The sequence below is a fragment of the Alligator mississippiensis genome, chromosome 4 (assembly GCF_030867095.1).
Source record: "Alligator mississippiensis isolate rAllMis1 chromosome 4, rAllMis1, whole genome shotgun sequence".
Taxonomy (NCBI): domain Eukaryota; kingdom Metazoa; phylum Chordata; order Crocodylia; family Alligatoridae; genus Alligator; species Alligator mississippiensis.
The window spans coordinates 2,066,017-2,078,501 of record NC_081827.1 but is presented as its reverse complement, the minus strand read 5'-3'; the positions used below and the strand labels follow the sequence as shown (position 1 = coordinate 2,078,501).

General features: G+C 50.1%; 1 protein-coding gene across 4 annotated transcripts in view; it reads left to right on the top strand.

Moving 5' to 3' along the window:
• The window catches only part of PPP6R2 (protein phosphatase 6 regulatory subunit 2), a 145,436-nt gene extending 132,951 nt beyond the window's left edge, over positions 1-12,485 (top strand). For all 4 annotated transcript variants that reach the window (XM_014599993.3, XM_059725613.1, XM_019482791.2 and 1 more), the window contains 2 exons: positions 6,061-6,216; positions 10,846-12,485. In XM_014599993.3, coding sequence (XP_014455479.1) covers positions 6,061-6,216; positions 10,846-10,897 — 208 coding nt within the window. In that variant the 3' untranslated portion in view covers positions 10,898-12,485. The remainder of the gene's footprint in view (positions 1-6,060; positions 6,217-10,845) is intronic.

Here is a 12,485-nt window from a genome sequence, read left to right as displayed (position 1 = left end):
AGAGATGTGGTGGCGCTTTAATAGCACGGTAATTGCACTCCAGCCTCGTGTATAGGCACCCTCCATTGTGAGGTATTAGAAAAGTCTTAATGTACATTAGCTAAAAAGACAGTTTTTAAGTGACGCTTAATGCGCATTAGCCTATTTTAATGCACATTAGCTAAATAGCGCAGTTTTTAGTGACACTTTAAGGCGCATTAAAATAAGCTAATGCGCATTAAAGCGCATGTGTAGATGTGCCCAATGTGAACTATAGTGCTTCTTACCAGTGGAAACCATTTCATTTCTTTAACTGTATATCGCAGGTCTCATTTTGTAAAGCCTCTCGTAAAGGCTGCTAACTTCTGTGCTTTGGATCCACTGAGTGGAGCACCTGTATAGCCACTTTGGAAGTTCCTACTTTTGCTTCCAATAATAGTTAAGATTGAGGATGAAACTGTTTAGCTTATATCCCTGCTAGCAGCAGTGAAAACCTGCCAATTCCTTCTGCCGAAATAGCTCTTGAAATAGTAGCTGGCAATGGTTGTTTCCATTGCTTTGGGCATGAACTCCGAGGTGAGAGCTGGCATTCTCTCCGCTGCATGAGGGCTCCGGAAAAGGAGTGTGGCAATGATGGCATTTGCAAATACAACAGAGCTGTTGCTTTTCATTCGTCCGTGATTGAGCAAGGGATTTTGGCGGAGCGTCTGCTGACATGCAGCAGAGAGAATGGCCCTCCAGTTTCCCAGACTGATTGGAGTTATATTGTCACCGTGGATGTTTTGAGCTCTCCCGTTTTGGGATACATTTTTCTTTTCCGTGCCTGCTGGACTGTTCATCCTGCATGACCTGTTGATTTCTTATTTGTTGATGGGAAGCATGAAAAAGAAGCCCACGAGGCGGCTGTCTTGCTCGTATCTTGTTCCGCCACTAACTCGAAGGGTTGCTGAAATGCGTTCAGTGGATTTTTCCAAAACGATGCATGCTGTGGAAAATTGGGCATGCGCCATGTCTCCAGCACTTTTATTGAAATGTTAACTATCTATTTCCTTGATCTGACTTGTGCTTGTTTAATGACAAGGTGACCAAACTGATGGTCACGGCTTTCGCTGTCAGAATTGAAAACGTTTGTCAAAGATGGACGTTGAGCTCAATAATTGTCATAGATATGATCTTTTACGCTGGGCCTCTATGACTTAAAATGGCATATTTGCTTCTGGAACCGCTCAGTGAGGCCCTACCGTGTTATGTGAGCTCCTGTAATTACTGGCAGCGGATGGTTTTGACAGCCTGTTGACAAGCGTGTCATTAGCATGGCTGCCATTGCACTTCCTTTGTTGACAAAATTCAGCTTGCAAGGGCTCGTTTCTGGGCTTCGCATGGAGCACGTCGTGTTTAGGTGTGCTGTTTATACGAGTCTTGTGTATCCATTTGTAGTGTCACCATCCTTCCTAGTATGTTCTTGCAATATTTTGATGTCTATGATACTTACTGATTGTTTACCAAAGAGAGACTAGCGGATAACTAAAGTGTATCCCAGGAGCCACGATAGTAAGCTTCGGAGGTGGGTAGAATTGGACTCTAAGGTTATTTTATTCAGTGTTACCTTGACTAATACTAAAGACCTTTGTATCGTTGACCACTTCAACCTGACTTCTTTCCAGATGATTTGACAATGAGAGTCGTTTCAGTGTTGTGCTCATCGTCGTGAAAACCCACCATTAGGTGATGTGGTCTGTGGGTCCCCCCGTTCCAGCGGTATGAATCAGATTCCTTCTGGCACGTCAAAATTCCCGCTCAAGTCATGGGGACCGTCGTTGTGCCAGCCTGCGGGCTAGCGAGAGGCTGTCTGAATGCAGCAGCATTGCTGGTGCTGGCAAAGCTTAAGTTTGTCGCTGTAAGGAGCTTCCCTAGTAAAGCTGGGCGGGAGGGAGGACTAGAAACGAGAGACTCGACAGAATTAAAAGACATTAGAGGATAGGGGAGGAAAGGCAACATGAAAAATAAAAAGATAAAAATATGAACCTTTCCTTGCACAGAAGCATCCCAGTGAAGCTGACAGGTAGATAGAGCCTCCGTTCTTTAATATTCCTCCATCGTTCCTGTCAAGCCAGGCCTCTCTTGGTCTGTTGGCGGGTACCAAGTAAACCAATACAGCCTGTCCCGTGGTTGAGTTGTCGGTGACTAAGCCAACACCCCCACCTGGGCTAAACTGGGTGAGGCCGGTGTGTGGACACCCGGCAGGACTAAACACAAGACCTGTCAAAGGGTGGATGAGCTCCCTGTGAGCCAACGGCCGTCCATACCTGGAGAGGAGAAGGGCACCACCAGGTCGCTTTGCCCAAAGAATCACCGATGATGCACAGCATCTAAGGTGCCCCAGCCATCACGGTGGCCTTGGAGCTGACTTGACTTGACTTGACTTGATTCTTCAGTAGCTGGACAGCTTGACACTATTTAACTACCGACCATTTTTTTTATAGGATGCTTTTGAGACCTACAGTAACCCCAAAGGGCGAACGTATCAGTTCACTCCTCAGGAGGAAATTATACTTTTAGGGAAGTAGTTCTGCTGTGGAGGGAGGGAGATTAGCCTTGACGATAACTCTGAAGTAGGGCAAAGGGAGCTAAGCTTCTAGGTCCGGACAGATGGTATTACCAAAGAGGCTCATTGCAATTCTGTGGGGTGCATATGACTCCTTAGGGATTGCACGTGCGCTAAGAGGTGAGAGCTCGGTGCTAAGCTTGGACGGTAGTGCATCTTTCTCCGAGAAACAAGTTGGCAACACTTGAAATTCTTTGCTAAAGAGAGAGGTGAATTACCAGTTATTCAGACAGACTGCTGACAGGCAAATGTCTGAGACGAATTACTAGGCAAAAAAAAGAAGGAAGCTACCTGGTGGCAGCTGCCTGACCATTGTCGTCCTGGGAGAATACTTGTTTTTTTCCCTCGTGGCAATCAAGAGCCAGTGTGTGTTTTCTTAATAGTCGCATAGAAGAGAACTGATGCCTGCTCTTTGAAAAGGGTATAAGCTTTCTTGAAACCAGGATAAACCCCAAATTATGGGCTTTCTGGTGTACTCTTGGGATATCATAGGCAATGAGGGCTGGATGGGAGCTCAGGAGGTCACATCTCCAACCCCTGCTCAAAGCAGGACCAGCCCCAACTACATCATCCCGGACAAGGCTTTGTCTACCTGGGTCTTGAAAACCTCCAAGGATGGAGATCCTACCACCTCTCTGGGGAGCCTGGTCCACTGTTTCACCACCCTCCTTGTGAGATTTTCCTCCTGATACCCAACCTCAACTTCCCTTGCTGCAGCTTGAGCCCATTGCTCCTTCTGTCATCTGCCCCCACTGAGACCAGCCCAGCTCCATCCTCTTTGCAGCCCCCTGCAGGGAGGTGAAGGCTGCTATTCGGTCCCCTCTCAGTCTAGATTTTCACTGTTGGCTTGGATTTGGGGCTAATTCCAAACACAGATATGGCCTATAATTTTTTTTTTAATCCCTTCATCTTTTTAGGTATCTAAAATAGGAATTTCAATTCTTCTAGAGTTTTTCCATCTCCACAGTAAAGTCAATGCTAGCTATCCCCAGGGGTTAAGGCTTCATTGACAGTGGTCAGAGTGCCCCAAGACCCCTTCATCTTCATTTCTTTCCTTTTTTCTCCCCATTGGTCTGGTATTCCTATAGATGAGGCACATTCAGCCAACCTTGAAATCTGGATGTTGCTCCGCTGTCCGTAACAACCAGTGGCTGACCTCTGTAGCTTTATGTCCATCCAGGAACGACTGCCATTGGGAGGAGACTTTTCAGGTTCCTCTGGTCCAAACTAGTAAGCGCGGATGTGTGCTTGTTGCTTTGATGGGGGCTGGTCTCAATCCAGCAGGTCTTTTCCAGCCCTGTGTTGACAGGCCCGGAGAGTCCATGTACACAGCTTCTAAATGTAAGTCACTTAGTCATGATCCGTAATATTTGGAGAGAACAGTCCTGAGTGCAAAGGACCTTCAGGGACCTGCAGAAAACGGTCCAAATGGGCAATCTGGCTATAATGTTTTACATCAATAAAAAGCCCAAAGGAAACGGACCCTGCTTCCCTGCGCTGGAAAGATACTCTTGATGGCCACTTACCCACTGGGGAAGGAAGACCACCGTAGGCCAGCTGGAGCCTGCCGATAGATGGCTCACGCAAGCGGGCTTGGACCAGGAGAAAGACCTTGGGATCTGCCTTGAGTGGGAAATGTCTGAGCTGTAGCTAGTGCCAGTGAACAACAAACTGGAAGGCTACGCTGCACAGACTCGGTTGTGAAGCGGTGCCATTTGGGTCCATTGCTCAGAGATCTCTTCCTCAGTCTCTCTCCAGCCATCCTCAGGAGAGGAAAAAATATTGTATTACTCTTTATTAAAGTCACGGCAGCTTAAACGTTTTGTAGTGATTCCCTGGCGCCTGTAATTAGAGAGCTATCAGGATTTCCAGGCACCAGAAGGCTGCGCGGATAAGCTGTGCTCCATTCTGACTGCTTCGCTTCCCTTCTTCACCTCTCAGTCCAGGTTTTCAGTCTCCTCCCTTGGAGCTTTTGGCATCTGTTTTGTCCCTCCATGAGCCTGTTGTAGGCAGAGCAATTTCTGTGTGGCCCTTAATAGTCAGGACCATGAAGAGCTTGATGCATTTAACTCCTTTCCTGTGTAAGGAGCCCACGGAGATAGGGATAGGCTTAGTGTGGTCCTGCCTGAATTTCTGAAGCCATTTGAGTCTTGTGAGTTGAGCAGACTTTTTAGTGGCAGTCTCTCCAGCTCTTACCATAAGCTTCATAGCAATATAACAAATACATTTTAAAAATATAAGATCTGCACAGCTGTCATATCTTTCTCTCAATCTAGTCTGTCTACAAAGCACCGTGACAGCCTTTCTGAAGGCAGAAGTTTAGCCCTGCTCACAGACCTGCCCTTTCCCAAATCCTTATAGCAAGAAGTGCATTAACTTTATTTTAGGCTCTCTCCGAAGACAAGCAAGAGGGGCTGAAAACAGCGCTCGCTCATTGTAAAACATGCAAAATGCAGAATTTTATTGAAGTGTCTTCTTTCTCCACTTGGAAGTGGTGTTTTTGCTTCAGTATTAACGTCCAAGGCACATTGACCTTGCCTGCAGCTTCACTGTCTGCAGGTTTTGTGGTGTCTGCTCTATTTTGTTTTATAGCCACATCTTTGAAACTGCGTATTTCCAGGCGGGGGGCTCTGCTGTGCTATGCATCTTTAAGGACGCTTGATTGTGACTAAAGGTCACTGTTAATCTCTGGTCATCAGTCGTAAGCGATCACCAGTTCTCCATCATCTTCCACGCAGTTGTAGAGGGTTTGTTTGATTCAAACTTTACGTGCAAACGGCAGGTACTTAATTTGGAAGGAAACCGTAGGTCAGAGCTATCGGGGTTCCTGTTATTGAGCGAGAATAATGATCTGCTGGAATCAACAGCTTGAGTTGTGGGTTTGGGGACAGCCAGCCTTGGCTGGGTGCAGTATTACTGCCCCAAGAAGCAGATAATCTGCAGCCACTGTTCTGGGTAAGTAGTTTTCTTTTATCCAGCAGCAAACTCAATTGGTGAGCCCACTTCCCTTGGAAGTGACTTGTTTGAATGCCCCCCATTTACTGGGTCCTGCCTTGCCAACCTGCCAGGTCAATAATAACAGTGTTTGTTCTCCATTCTCCAGCTCAGGACACCCTGCGGTAGAGTTTTTATATCTAGAGGAGCGTTAATCCATTTCCCTTGCAGGCAACAAAGACACGCAGCAGTCTCACGGGCTTGCTTCTGCTGCAGAGAAAGGAAGCACCCTTCTTGAGAGTTGTTGGGTTTTGCGTGTTTTCGGTGTCCAGCTGATTTTTGGGAAACGTAGCCCCTGGATGCATCTGATGCTTGTAATTCCAGCTAGATTTTGCAGCTTGTTTGAATTTGTCCAGTAAATAACTCCACTTTGTGGAAGCGTGACCTCTGCACTACAAGTAGCAGAGAATCTCTTGTCCTCCCTTGGAATTGAACACCTCTTCGTGGCCAGTTTAACTTGAACTTGAGTTCTCCTCACACAGTGATGCAGACTGCATGGTGATCGACAAGCTGACCATCACTGATATGGCAACGACAAAGGTCTCCAAACCACTGAACAGCACGGCCCAGCATTCGGAGGAGCACCAGAACGCTGCAGCTGTTGGTACGGTTGCTACAGAAGCCACAGCAAAAGACAGGTGAGCCGGTCACAGTAGACTTACTCTACCAAGCCACTGAATCAGGTAGCTTTAGCACTAGTGCTGGCATCAAACTATCCTGTTGGTTGCTCTGTCTGAACTGTCTCATGGTCCCACTAGACTGAAGGCAGTGTAGCTGGTGATTGCAGCATCAAGCGCACATCCTTCAGGTTCTCACGGGTTTCATTACATTGGCGTCACTGTTAAGCATCTGGATATTTTTAATAGTTCCTGTGCATAGCGTGGGGTAGGGGGGATTAAAATTATTGTTTAAAGTAAGAATATTACTTTAAATATCCTGGAGGGAAAGGAACTGTTCAACTTAAAAGGACAGTGTTGGCATAAGGACAAATAGGTCTAGACTGGCCATGAGTAAATGAGGCTGGAAATGGATAGGTTCCCAAGTACCAAAGCAGTAGGGGCCTGAAAGTCTCCCAGTAGAAGTACTGAGGCACAAAACATGACCGCTGCTAAGATGGAGCTCTGCAAGTGTCTGAAGGGGATGATGTGCTGTAGATGTGTGCGGTAGCAGGGAGCCGGTCTGGATGACTTGCTGTCAGGACAGCAAAGCAGTGGACTAGAGGAAGTTGTGCCTAGGGAAGTCGTGGCACCTCCTTCGCTGGAGGTGTTCAGGAAGAGGCCGGGCAGGAGTAGTGGTGCCTGTCTTCTGCTGTGAGTATTTGCCAGGCTTCGGGGCTTTGCTGCCCACCACGTGGGGCCTGGAAGGAGTTTTTCCCCCCTCCTGCTGCTACATGTGCCAGGGGTCTTCTTTCACCTTCCTCAAAGGCGGCAGGTGTTGGCTGCAGCGAAGGCTGGGGATTACTGGGCTGTGCCCGTGCTCCTGCTGGGACTGAAACCTGGAGGGTCTTGCCCCTGCTGAGGGTTGCCGCATTTGGGGTCAGGAAGGGATTTTACCCCTGGTCAGATCGGTATGGACTTGTGGGGTGGGGTTTGCCTTTCTCTAGCACGGGCACGGCCTCTGCTTGGGATCTCCTGCGCATATTTTAGCAGCCTTTGCAGCAGCTGGACATTGGCTCCCGTGGTCCCCTGCTTCACCTGTGGCAGGTTTGGGTGTGATGTCTGGTGCCATGTCAGGATGGACCATGTAATTTTGCTAATAGGTTACATAATGTTTTTGTTTGGGAGGGCTTGGACAGGGCTGATCCTGCCCCAGGTGGGCAGTTGGACGTGCTGACCTCTGGAAGTCCCTTCCAGCCCCACTTCTCTCTCTAGGACTTTGTGATCGCAGGCTTGCCCTGCACCAGCAGCATGGCGCAGTGGGGCGCGATGCTCGATCCCAACAGTCGCGCTTTCTGCCACACACGCGTGCAAGGCAGGACGCAGGGTTGTTGCGATTGCGCTTCAGATCCCAGAACACCTTGGATTGAACATCTGTCAGGGGTCCTAGAGGCCTGAGAAGTGTGACTTTTGAGGAAAGGCTGAAAGAACTAGGACTGTTTAGTTTGGAGAGGGGAAGCATAGGCTCAGGGGTGATCTGATGGCCACCTACAAGTTTATCAGGGGTGACCACCAGTATCTAGGGGAACGTTTGTTCACCAGAGCGCCCCAAGGGATGACGAGGACGAACGGTCACAAACTACTACAAGACCGTTTCAGGCTGGACATAAGGAAGAATTTCTTTACTGTCCGAGCCCCCAAGGTCTGGAACAGCCTGCCACCGGAGGTGGTTCAAGCGCCTTCACTGAACACCTTCAAGACGAAACTGGATGCTTATCTTGCTGGGATCCTATGACCCCAGCTGACGTCCTGCCCTTTGGGCGGGGGGCTGGACTCGATGATCTTCTGAGGTCCCTTCCAGCCCTAATGCCTATGAAACCTATGAAGACTGAGGGGGGGATTTGTTAGCAGTCTTCAAATACTTGGAGGGCGATTTGGAGAGAGGATGGAGGTAGGCTGTTCTCTGCAGCCGCTGGGGACAGGACTAGGAGCAATGGCCTCAGGCTCTGGCAGCAGAGAAAACAGGTTGGAGATGAGGAGGGACTTTCTTACTCTGAGGGTGGTCGAGCACTGGAACAGGCACCCAGAGACGTGGTGGCATCTCCTTCCCTAGACGTTTTCAAGAGCAGGTTGGACAGACACCTGGTTCAGTCAGGGATGATCCTGCCTGGAGAAGGGGGTTGGACTAGGTTCCCCCATGAAGTCCCTCCCAGCCCTACGTCCTTATGATCCTGCTGCTTCTGCGAAGCTCTGACGGAGGGTACGGAGAAGCCGTGCTCGTATCCAGCTGGCTTTGATTTCTTTCGTCCTTGCCCAGCTGAGTACAGACCTGCCTATGGAACAAGGACTACACTGGTTGCAGTGGCCAGTGATTTTTCTCCTTATACTGGGTGGTGACCAGGTGTGCAGGTGATTTTTGGGAGATCTTTCAGCTGCCTGTGGTATTATGGATCAAGCAGCATTGCTTGCGCCTAGCGGGGAGCTGTCTCTTGTTCCTTGCCTTCCGTCTCCGCTGTAAGACCACAACGGATGGTAGCTGATGGAAAACTCTCAGGTATGCGATGCTGCCAGGTCCCGTTTTGTCCCTCTTCTGTTCCACCTGCCGGTGGGGCTGTCAGTATGGAGGGATGGGGGGTGCTGCATCCGCAGCCGTCTCCTCGGACTCAGGCGATGTAGTTCAGCCCCTCGGCCACCATCGAGTTGAGACTGGCAAGGTTGAGAGCAAGCTGGTTGAGTCTTAACCAAGATCACAGTGCGGTGTGCTGGTGGGGTAAGCAGACACCACCAGAAGAGACCTCTGAGGGGGTATATCTGCCATTAGTTACTGGTGCTCACAAATTAGGGCTGATTTTTCGATCCCAGCGGGTGTCATTACAGCGGTGACCCAGTCAGCTCGCTTCCATCTGTGCCTGGTAAAGAGCACGTGGCCTGTCCTTTCAGGATCGGACCGGCTGTCTGGGCATTGTCACCCTGGGATTTACCCCACTGCCACGTGCTTTTTGAGGGACTGCGCCCTCAGACCCATTGGAGACGGCGGCTGGGGTCAAAGCACAGTGATTGCCTTCTGGCGTGCTGCCTGGCGTCCTGCTGGAAACATGGGGTGCCAGAGTCCTGAGATCTGCGTTGGCCGCCCTCCGCCTGCTTTCTGAGCAGCGTGAGGTGTTGGTTGGGGTTTCTCAAGCTCTGAGTAGCCAGGGAGCAGTCTACCGTGCCATCCTGCAGACGCTGGCAGCAGTGGTGCCCGCGCCGGGTCTCCCCCGTGAGAGGAGAGCAGGTCGGCAGGCGTTCTGTGGGAGAGCTTTTCCTTTCACCTGAAAGAGCCCAATTGTAGGAGCTTTCTGAGCAGCAGAAACAGGAGCTCGAAGGGGAGAGGCTGGGTAGGAATATGGCTGCGCAGCCAAGCTCCTGATCTTGTGTTGCTAATTTAATTGCCTGCGCTCTGGGATGAATTCTGTAACGGTTTGCGTACCATGCTGGGGAAGGGGTGTTAGCGGGGAAATCCCTGCCCTTCTGCTCCCCCACTGTGTGTTAGCTTCCTCTTCCTTTCCTAAACTGATTTTTTTTAATTAAACTTGGGTTTGGAGTCGACTACTGCTACTGCCGCAGGAGCTCCTAGTCAGGACTGGGGGCCTCTCGCACTCTGGGCCATATAAATATACCCTAAGACCATCCCTGCCCCAAAAAGCTGGCAAGCTTAGGCAGAGCAGGCAGGCAAATTGTTGAGGTACGTGTGCTTCGGTTGCATTTTGCTTTGAGATCCATGTCCCTTCCCCCAGCGATCATTTCCTCCTCCTTCCAAGATCTTTCTCTGCCCATGCATGCCTGCCGAAATGCCCTGGTTTCACACTGCCTGTCCCACAGAAGTGCTACGCCTGGTGTTTTGTCTGATTGGCACGTTCAAAGCAAAGCCAGTTCTGCTAAGGAAGCAGAGCGGCAAGCGAAGTTTCAGCTACCCAGCACGTTTCAGAGGAGGGGTGCGAGTGAAGCTGGGAGCCAGGGGGGTACGCTGTTCTGAATCCTGGCTTGATGTCTGTTCTGTTGTGGGATTTGGGCAGATGACTTGGAAGGTACTCGGCATGAGTGCTTTCAAAGAGGAGCTTTCTGAGCAGCCTCCAAAGAGGATGGAGCTGGGCTGTTCTCAGTGGGGGCAGATGACAGAAGGAGCAATGGGCTCAAGCTGCAGCAAGGGAGTTTAGGTTGGCTATTAGGAAAAACTTTCTCACGTGGAGGGTGGTGAAACACTGGAACAGGCTCCCCACAGAGGGGTGGTGGAGTCTCCATCCTTGGAGGCTTTTAAGGCCTCACTTGACAAAGCCCTGGCTGGGATGATGTAGTTGGGGCTGGTCCTGCTTGGAGCAGGGGGATGGACTCGACGTCACCTCCTGAGGTCCCTTCCAGCCCTCGCTGTCTGTGATTCTGTGACTTCTTTGCTACAACTTCTCCTTTTGGAAGATGGGAGGAACGTACTTACCTTCCTGCTGGACAGGTTCCCTGAGGGGGTGCGGAAGAGGTAAGTGGCTGTGGTCACAGCTATTAGAAGGAGCAGGCGCTGGTAGAACGGGGTACACACTACAGGAAAAAGGAACTTTCCAAGGATTAAAGTAAGCTCGAAGCTGAGCGGGTGACACAGCTGTTGCATTGCTCTGATGTTGCTCTTTGTTTTTCCCGTAGGAAGGAAGAGGTCTTACCGTGTGCCGAAGCCACATTAAATGGCCCCGCTTGATGAAGCGAATGCAATGGGACATGTGTGATCCAGGCCAGGCTGCTACCTGGTGATGCAATTTGTCAGTTTTTTTCATTTTAATTTTATTTTTTAATAAATGCTGCATTGATGAGAGAGCTGGCATTCAGGACCAGACGCGATTCCAACACCAACAACCTGTTCTGAAAGACACTTGCATTGTCTAAATGTAGCATGGATCAGTTAGTCATCAGAGTGACTGGGTCCTACCCAAGCAAGCCTTCCGCCTGGTTTCAGTTCCTTGTCCCCCTTCCTCTTCTCCCCTGGTTTTTTTGTTTTCTCTCTGGGGTTCAGTCCTGTTTCCTTAGTGTTATTGCACACAGTATTCAGCTTCTCTTCAGAAAGGTAGCAGGTCTAACGCTGGGGCTTGGACAGTGCACAAAAAGTCCTGCAGTCGTCTGACCAAAGTTCCTGATGGAGCTGCCTCGGGCAGCATTTGCACCGCTTTTGTATAGCAATAAAGCCTTATCAGAAACATTTCATAGGAGGAAAAGATACAAACACTTTAAACGGGATGTGGCAGGGAGGGATATTTTTTTTCTGTGGGGTGGGAGGGAAGACATCAACATGGTCCCAAGCCAGAGGCCAGATAGCAAAGTTAGCGTAACACTGAACCGTCTTGAGACACGGGAGATCTCTGCGTTCCAGTGAATGGCACCGTGCTCTGTTCTCTGGCGACGTGACAGTTCACTGCAGGATCTTGGACCATTTTAGCAGCTGGTCACTTCCGTCCAAGCCACCCAAACTCAACCCTCTGGATGTCGTCCTACATTGGGCTGGGAAGCGTGCGAAGGAGGCAGCGTGTCATGCTCGTCGGCTGAGAGGACAGCGACCCACGGGACGGCTGCCATGCAGGGACAGGAGCAGACGTGGCCCGACCAGGTGATGAGGTGCTTGCTGGCTTTTTGGAGACTAATGTATTTTCAGATTCATATGGAGATCTTTTTTGGTTTTCTGTTCTGTTTTTAAAAGTTTTTAATGGATGCAGGAACAGCAACACTTTTGCACTTTGTACCTAGCGACAGCATTGGAGAGGGAAGCGGCCCCATCACGGGACTCTTGCTGTTACTCCCCATGTAGTCGAGTCGCGGAGAGGGCTGGGGGGCACGCTGCTCCCAGGCTAGCGGGTAGAGCAGGATGGGGGACAGGACTACACCTCAAACGACCTGGGAGCAAGGTCAGTTAGGAGGGGTGTTTGACCCTGGAACAGAGGATCCTCTGCATAAGCATGCAGGACCTTCTCCAGCATAAAGACTGTACCAGTGTCTGCCCCAGGTCCGCACTGATGTCGAGCCCAGTGTGCTGGCCTCAGCCACAAGCTTGTTCCCAGACTGGACTTGTGCACATAGATCATACGGGTGTAGAAGCTGGGCCACTTCAGCTCCAGGCTCGTGCCAGTAACAGCAGACTGCCATAAACAGTGCTCGCTCTATACCCCCGTAGGCTTTACTGCTCGTGTGTGTAAGCTGTGTGCTGAGACCCACCTGTCCTCTCTTCGATGCCACTTATTTTCCCAATCCGAGGTCTAAGCTGGAAAATCGTTTACTTTGGAATAAAAGCATAAAGCTTG